The following is a 9203-nucleotide window of genomic DNA, read 5'->3' as shown; positions in this document are numbered from 1 at the left end:
TAAAAACTTGCCATGTTCCAGTGAAAAGATGGATCAGCAAGGCAGTAAAAATAAATGGAATTCAAATTCAAGAAATTTCAATTGGGAATCTTAATAGATTTGACGAATGCCGGCACCTATGATGCACCACAATAACTAGATGATAAATTGACTAAGATCCAACTCTAAACATATAATCCAAAAGGGAACACGGTCGGGGCGATGTGAAAGCATTTACGCGGAAAGAGTTTAAAATGACTCCCTTCTCAAAATGTAATCCACTGCCTCTTCTACAGTGTCAACTACCTGCAGGCAGAAAAAGTAAAAAAAAAAAAATTTGTCTGAAGTTGGCAAAAACAATTCATAATAACTAATTTACCATATCTGCTGGATATAAGATATGCTTCGTCCCCTTGAAAACTCCAGTCCTCGTCAAGATAGAAAACCAAGGATGCCCCGCCTGTGAGTTGGGATAGTAAATGAAATACCATCTCTTCATAGTTGATAAAGATAAAATTAAGTTGGCTTTGAGAACAGACCTCCTTAGCCCCTCTAATGTCAACCAAAGGGTTGTCCCCGATCATATAAAAGGTTTTGAAAGGACTTTGCTCGATATTGTGATGTCTAATAGTAGAACGTTCAACTTGCATGAGTACATTTTCAGCATTCTTGAATACAGAAGGATTTGGTTTTCCATAAGATGTATATTGCATAGCTTTACAGTTGGTCCTGCATAGAAATGTCCCAGTAGCTTCTAATATATTGATCTAAAGTAAATATCTGTAAGTGATAATGGAAAAGAAATTCTTGAAGTAGTTCTGTCAAAATGTGATAAGTGTATCATCAAAGCATCCAGATGTACTAGAGCTATATATTTGTACTCAATTTCAAAGCCTTACCTGTTGTAGATAGATTCTAATGCAATTCTGAAAGCACCCATCCCAAGACGTTCAGTGGGAAACAGACCCTATCTTTGGTAGCTCTTCATTAGTAAAATTCAATTCAAAATACAAGTAAAATTCAAATCTGATACAAGAATTTTAAAACTATGCAGCAAGCAAACCAAACCTGATACGAAAGGTCATCATTTGCGTAATACAACGGTGGTTGGCTTGATCTCTCTTTTCCAGGAAGACCTCCAGTGCTTAGAATATCACATAAAACCTGTAATTGGTTCGATCAACTAAGAGTTTAGATCTTCAATGGTATGCAATAATAATTTAACAGAAACTTTCACAATCAAGCTAATACACATCAGTATTACATGCAAGGGGTGGGGCCCACGCGATGAACATGTTCCTCTTAAAAGCCAAGTATGGGTCTATGTCAGTCCAGAGACCCAGTTAATTGGGATTAGTTTAGACTTTAGATGGTGATATATCATTGATATGCAGCCATCAACAGGTTAAAATATCTGTTAATCCTAACACCAAGGCAAATAACCAGACATATTTTGGCGGTATAATTATTCTATCTTATGGCCAAGTATACTGAAACAAAAAACACCCATCTGGATAAGGGCAACACCTTTCCCGATAGAAATTTAAGCAATATTAACATAAAGAAACACCTGGATGTCCCTGCTCCAATCAACAGAATCGCTAACAATAAAGACCGCTTTGACTCGCTCTGAACAAGGATCATTTCGCATTCCCTTTTCTTTGGAAGAACATTTATCGTAGCGAGCTAGTTGGTTCGTCCAATGCTTAAAATGAGATAGTGGATCGATGTTCTCGAAATACGAAGCATATTGATCTATGGAGATAACATTTCTGAATATCAAGGACACAAACCAATCAGAAGAACAGTGGCCATGCTGAAGAAGTGTTCAAGAATAGACAAAGAAAATGAAGAAAAGAAAGAGAGTAATAGAAGGATAATTTACTTGAAACCATACTCAGACATCACTGCTGCAGGTTCTCCTTTTCCGACCGCAATAATGAGTTCATTCTCAAACCTACATAAGGAAGAGGAAAGATGATTCACTGAACTACAATCGACTTTTGATCTTGAGGACTCTGGCTCCTATCACAAGTTTCTATTAATAATTAAGGATAAAATATCAAAGAAGAATCCTGACTTCCATGCTGCAACATTATATACGTAGCACCTCCATTGTTTACATATTAAAATAGAAGTCAGACAAACTACTTATCTTTACCAAATGTCTGGGAAAATTAATAGCTTAGATCTTCTTGCTAGACACCAGTAGTTAAGAAGGAACCCTAGCCAAAAGATATCCAGACAAACTTCTCAAGGAGGATATTACACGTTTTGCAGGCAAAACGGTCCTGTTGTGTGAAACTATATCTTGGCATCAACTTAATTTTGAGCACAGCCAAATGCAAAAAATGTTTGGGAGGAAAAAAATGGTTACAAATTAGAGAAGAACGTTGCTTTGTGATTTATGTGTGTTACTAGCAAGCATTTGAAGAATTCTTCCTCATCTTTTCCTTAATAGCCCCTACACTTGTCAAGTTACATCTTTTATCTATCCACAAATTTTCAAAATTCCGTTTCCTACAACCTAAGGTAAATATAGCATTTGCCATCTTAAACTGTTTAATTATAATATAATCTTTTAAGTTGAGAAAATCTTAATCATTTTACATTTTTAGAGTGCAGATTCTGCCTAGATGAAACTGGTGAGAACAGCAGTAGTTGCTAACAATAGCTGAGTGGCTTTGTAAAAAAAAGGATGATCAATTTTACCCAGAGAGTGCTGACAAAATTTTTCCTATCACGAATCATCATCATGAGCCAAATACGTCTAAATCGTGCAGGAAAAACAGAATACCTCGGCACTAGATTCTTGAAAGGTGAATGTCCTTGAATAACCTATGCCAGGAGTTGGTTAATGTAAAATCGATCAAATTTTTTGAAATTTAGAGGTGATAAATGAGGTTTCACACATCACAGCAGTTAGATATACACAACAAAAATGGAAAAGATGAAAGATCGGTTTGTAAAACCTGCGCAGGCAGAACATGGACACTCAATAATTTGGTCAACTCTGTTGCTCTTTTAGATTCAGGAACACCACCTCCTGTTTGTAAGAATGTGTAAGTCCTCGACTCATATTTTTATGAAAAGGTCATGTAATACCAAACATATCAAAACACTAAAATGTAAAGCTGGTCGATAAGAAGTTTTGGATAAATCAATGGTTCCATAAGTATATACAGATAGTTTACGGATTTTAAATTATTTTATATCCAGTCTTCATGTTTTCAAGTGAACTTCAGCAGTGATTGAAGTTAGAGCTTGAAAAGAAAAGGTTAGATAATAAACAAAAGCATAACAAAGCACATCGTACTATAAAGCACAATACGTAGTAAAAGCCCAAAGACATGAACTTTTCCCATGTTTGCACTTGTAGATTGGAAAAACTTGAAGAAGGAATGTAAAGCCACCAGGTTTGACCAACATACCATAATATACCATCAATTTTTAAAAGATAAAATTCTCGTCATAAATATTATATAAACCGTTTAGTTGTGAATGGTAAGAACGAAATCCAAATGCAAATTCAACTTGATAGACGACCCTCGTTTCCTAGCAGGAAAAGCATTTACAAGTACCATAAGGAGAAAAAAAAAACCCAAGGTATAGAACCATGCAATATTAAGAATCGATCTGAAGTAATGAAAAACAAGAGGTCTACAAATTTTAATGCTGACAAGCTAACACATCATACTATAAAGCACGATACATATTAAAACCCAGAAATATGAACTTTTTCCATGTTTGTAGATTGGAAAAACTCGAAGAAGGAATGCGATACCACCAGGTTTGACCAACATACCATAATATACCATCAATTTTTAAAATAAAAAAACTCTCCTGCCATAAATATTATATAAACCATTTAGTTGTGAATGGTAAGAATGAAATCCAAATGCAAACTTAATTTGATAGATGACACTCGTTTCCCAACAGGAAAAGCATTTACATATAAAAAGTACCACAAGGAGAAAAAGGAACGCAAGGTATAGAACCGTACAGTATTAAGAATCGATCTGAAGCAATGAAAAACAAGAGGCCTCCAAATTTTAATGCTGACAAGCTAACACTGGCATGTAAAGATGAGCAGGAAGAAACAACAGAAAAAAAGAAGGAAAAACACATACACATTGGGCCCATTTGTGGAAGGAACAACTTATCAATGAACAGACAGACACACCCCAATAGTGATCCTTTTACATTATATCAAAAATATGTTATTTTTGTTGTTTAATGATCTATATTTACTACAATTCTTTTTATATCAATGTAAATAAACTATGATAACTTTTTACAATATATAGTCTTTTATGTTAGTTATTCTATTATTTTAACTTATACATATGTATATCTTTTTTATTTCGAATTAATATATCTTAGTATAATTTATTATTTTCTTTATTTTTATTTAAATTTAAAAGGTATCTAACAAAGAATGTGACTCGCTAATCCCTAATAACCTTTTGAATTATTTCAACAATAAAAAAAATTCAAACTGTTTCTCAAAACAGCCACCAATTTTTTTTAGAATGCCCAGGTAGTCATTTCTTCATTTGTTTTTGAAAAAAAAATGTTTCTCCAATAAACAAAAACCAAAACAACATAAACAAGAACAAAAACACACTCCTTAGTCCTTCCACAACAGTATGCATCGCATTAGGAGAAGCATCTCTTGAAGTTGAACAAAAACTTACTTCTGGAGATGAGAGGTAGCAATAAAAGAAGAAACCAATATCGCACTATATTATAAAGGGAAGATTGTGAGAAACTAAATTATGAATATGATAACAAAGTCGAATAAATAGACAAGCTCACAAGCACGAACATAATCTATTAAGCAAGAAGGAATACGTGAGCCACGTACCATTAGTTAAGAAGACATATGGAATTCTCAAGGCACCTGCCATCAGAATAATTTTATTCCGGGTTAAACAACTTACGAATTGTTTCAAATAGTTTCATAATTTCGATCAGAAGGATAACAAGGCCCCAAACATGATAAAGAATTAGTTCATGCAGCTGCTATGCACAGGAATTCTTTAAGTTTTTTTTTAAAGGAATCTTTGAGTTTTGGTGTAACAAATATTTCTTCAAATTAACCACTTCTAACACAAACACCATCACCAAACAACGAAAAAACGAGTTGTTTCCGCTAGAAAATCCCACCGTCATTAGAGAAATACACTAGAATGAATTACCTCACCGGATGGATCGTAGAGTTTACGTAGAGCCTGTGGAGAGCCACCAATGGGAGTGTCTCCTCGTAGAATAACACCATCAATGTCAAAGGCGATGCCGAACGATGCCCTAAAAAGAAAAACTCGATTTTGGAAACAATTATGAAAATAAGTTCAAATACATAGAAATCACGAGAAAATCAGTACAATTGAGAAGGATCGGAGTGGATTTGACGCCACGAAAGGAAGCGACTGAGGGATTTTGAACAGGTTCTGTGTCGCGAAGTTGCCGCATTACTCAATATTTGGAAAACTTTCTTCATCTTCTTCCTTCTCTTTGATCGGAAAGCGCCACTCTAAATTAAACTCCAAATACCAAAAAAGCGCCACTGATTGAACTCTGGTCGATAATTGGAAAATGCTAATTTGGAATATTTTAGGTTTTGGATGGAATATTACATAGGGTGATATAATACTAATTTACAATTACACATAAAACTGTTGAAAAATTATTTAAAAATGTGTTAAATATTTGTGTTGAAAATATGAATGTTGAATGTTGAAAATTAGGTAAAATTAGGTGTTGAATATTGAAAATTAGTGTGTGATGATGTAGGTAATGATGTATTTTATTTTTGGATTATTTGTAAAAATTTTCTATAAATAGATCTCTCATTTGTGAAGAAAAACACAATTGAGTTGAGAGAAAAATATTATAAAGTGTGTAGTGTGATAATTTTGAGAGTTTGAGATTTTTACTTTTTTACCGTAAATTTTTACTTTTTCACAACACGTTATCAGCACGAAGCTCTAAAAGTCCTCCATATTTTTCCAAGCTCCGAACAGAAGAAAAAGGTAACAAAAGTAATAATATTTATTTTACTGTTATTTATTTATTGTTTATATATGTAATATATAATATAATGTTATTGTTAGAAATAATAAAAATAATTTTTTCAAAAACTTGTTATAAATCCTGGGAGGATGTTAAGACGACATCCCACACTCCCGGTAAGGGATACGACAAGTATAAAAGCCTATAAGGTTTTTTAAACAAAATAACTTATGACACCTAATTATAATAATGTGATATGATATACATAATTATTTAAATATGACTAATATTATATACACCATATTATTACCATAAAATTATACAAATACATACATTTATTTTCTTATACACCAACGGTAATAAACGGTAACAAAACGGCTAGTTTTTGCTCTATAAATACAATCTCACAAATACATTCAATCACTCCAACTTTCTCTTCTTCTCTAAAAATTATTCTTCATCAAATTTTCGAAGAAAAAAAGAAGATGGCTTTCACGAGGTTATTTTTAATTATTTTGGTTATCATACTCACCAGTCTTGTATTTATCGGAGAATATCCTCCTCGTGTGTTTTCTTTATTTTTACGAATACTTGTACTTGTTGTTTATCCATTACTTTGTATTGCAATATTCATTAACTAATAAAATGCATCGTAATTTTTAGTACCACCATGGCAAACTTGGCAAAGCTCGAATTCATCGCTCTTGATATTACTGGGAAAAACTATATGCCATGGACTCTTGATGTAGAAATGCATCTTGAGTCATTGGGTCTAAGCGAGACCATTAAAGAAAATGGTATATCTTCATCACAAGAAAAAGCAAAAGCTATAATATTTTTACGACGACACCTTGATGAAGGTTTAAAATGTGAATATCTCATCGAAAAAGATCCCATGGCTCTGTGGAAAGGATTAAAAGAGAGATTTGAACATATAAGGGAAGTTATACTTCCGACCGCCCGTGATGAATGGAATATGTTAAGATTCCAAGACTTTAAAAAAGTCAGTGATTACAATTCAGCGATGTATAGAATAATCTCGCAGTTAAAATTTTGTGGACATGAGGTTACAGAATCGGAAATGCTTGAAAAAACATTTTCCACGTTTCACGCATCAAATATAACACTACAGCAACAATATAGAGTGCGTGGATTTGCGAGATATTCTGAACTCATCGCCTGTCTTCTTGTGGCGGAAAAGAACAACGAGCTATTAATGAGAAATCATCAGTCCCGACCCACTGGATCAACAGCATTTCCAGAAGTAAATGCTGTAAGCAAAAATGAATTTAAACCTGGAAACCAAAATCAAAGTTACAGACAAGATTTTGGTCGAGGACAAAATCGAGGTCGTGGTCGTGGTCGTGGACGTGGACGTGGACGTGGAAGTGGTCGTGGTCGTGGACGCGGCCGTGGTTTTGAAAATAATCGAGATAGTTATTTCTATAACTCATCTCAAAAGAACGTCCCAAACCACCCACCGAAAAGGCATCAAGAGAATATGAGTGTTAATGAGAATCACTCAAAAAGATTTGAAAGTTCTTGTTTCAGATGTGGTACTCCAGGACATTGGTCCCGTATTTGTCGAGCCCCTGAGCACCTTTGTAAACTTTATAAAGAATCAATAAAGGGGAAAGAAAAGGAGACCAACTTTACTGAACACAGTGAACCTTTGAGTGGTTCAACTCATTTTGATGCTGGAGATTTTCTGATTGATTTCTCAGATAATGATCAATTTGATGGTGGAATAAATATGTAAAATATTTTATTTTTTATGTATTCGTATGATAATGTTTTATAGTGTGTTATATTGTATTGTATTTTATTGTCAATAATTTTATTTCATTGCATATTTTTTTGAAGTTCAAATATGGAAAATGCTACGAACCAAGCTGAAGTTTGCATACCTGATAGTGGTACAACGCACACTATCCTCCGAGATAAAAGATATTTCTTGGAACTAAAACCAACAAAAACAACGGTGAATACAATATCAGGTCCTGTAGACTTGATTAAAGGATGTGGTAAAGCACAATTTTTGTTACCTAATGGTACAAAATTTTTGATCAATGATGCTTTATATTCACCACAATCGAAAAGAAATTTGTTGAGTTTTAATGATATATATTCCCATGGGTATGATACTCAAACAATGAATGAAGGGAATGAGAAATATATGTGTCTTACCACATATAAATCAGGAAAGAAATATGTGATTGAAAAACTACCAATGCTCCCTACTGGATTGCATTATACACATATACGTCCCATTGAATCAAACATGGTAATTGATAATTCTTCAATATTAACCAATTGGCATGATCGATTAGGACATCCTGGTTCAACAATGATGCGAAGAATTATAGAAAATACACATGGTCATCCATTGAAAGACCAGAAGATCTTTCAGAATAATAAGTTTCAATGTAAAGCATGTTCTCTTGGAAAACTTATTATAAGACCATCACCAGCCAAAATCCAAACTGAATCACCAATGTTTCTTGAACGTATTCAGGGTGATATTTGTGGACCAATCCATCCACCATGTGGACCATTCAGATACTTTATGGTATTGATTGATGCCTCCAGCAGATGGTCACATGTATGTTTATTGTCAACTCGAAATGTTGCATTTGCAAGATTACTTGCTCAAATAATAAAATTGAGGAATCAATTTCCCGATTATACAATCAAGAAAATTAGACTTGATAATGCTGGTGAATTTACTTCCCAGACTTTCAATGATTATTGTATGTCTATGGGAATCATTGTTGAGCATCCTGTTGCTCATGTACATACTCAAAATGGATTGGCTGAATCATTGATTAAACGTCTGCAAATGATTGCTAGACCAATGATTATGAAAACAAAGCTCCCTATTTCTATATGGGGACATGCAATTTTACATGCTGCTTCATTAATTCGCATCAGACCAAGTGCATATCATAAATACTCCCCATTGCAGCTTGCATTTGGTAAAGAACCAGACATTTCTCATCTGAGAATTTTTGGATGTATGGTGTATGTGCCTATTGCACCACCTCAACGAAAGAAAATGGGACCTCAAAGAAAGATTGGAATTTATATTGGTTATGATAGTCCATCGATCATTCGATATCTTGAACCACAGACAGGCGACGTGTTCACAGCACGTTTTGCTGATTGTCATTTTAATGAGGAAATCTTCCCAATGTTAGGGGGAGAACAGA

The 9203-nt window shown here is 33.9% G+C and overlaps 1 protein-coding gene across 1 annotated transcript; it reads right to left on the bottom strand.

The window, feature by feature from the left end:
• Window positions 1-5605, bottom strand: LOC140965541 (mitochondrial hydrolase YKR070W-like). The gene is made up of 12 exons (XM_073425621.1): window positions 5367-5605; window positions 5186-5289; window positions 4847-4882; window positions 2952-3025; window positions 2777-2817; window positions 1865-1936; window positions 1550-1751; window positions 1048-1143; window positions 879-946; window positions 519-708; window positions 359-439; window positions 1-285 (listed from the first exon to the last, which is right to left on the bottom strand). Exons 1-12 carry the CDS (start codon window positions 5480-5482, stop codon window positions 229-231), a joined length of 1137 nt encoding a protein of 378 aa, XP_073281722.1. The 5' UTR covers window positions 5483-5605; the 3' UTR covers window positions 1-228.
• Between the last annotated feature and the right edge of the window lie 3598 nt (window positions 5606-9203).

This window comes from Primulina huaijiensis, unplaced genomic scaffold (genome assembly GCF_012295235.1).
Source record: "Primulina huaijiensis isolate GDHJ02 unplaced genomic scaffold, ASM1229523v2 scaffold10763, whole genome shotgun sequence".
Lineage (NCBI taxonomy): Eukaryota > Viridiplantae > Streptophyta > Magnoliopsida > Lamiales > Gesneriaceae > Primulina > Primulina huaijiensis.
The sequence above is the reverse complement of the archived record's forward strand: the minus strand, read 5'-3'. Positions and strand labels throughout refer to the sequence as shown.

Bases quoted from the DNA above. Each gene is read 5' to 3' on its own strand.
- LOC140965541 (XM_073425621.1), bottom strand. From the start codon at position 5,482: ATGAAGAAAGTTTTCCAAATATTGAGTAATGCGGCAACTTCGCGACAC. The intron at 3,026-4,846 runs GTACGTGGCTCA...TCTTACAAACAG, and splicing joins ATATGTCTTCTTAACTAATG to GAGGTGGTGTTCCTGAATCT. The intron at 286-358 runs GTAAATTAGTTA...TTCTGCCTGCAG, and splicing joins TCTTATATCCAGCAGATATG to GTAGTTGACACTGTAGAAGA.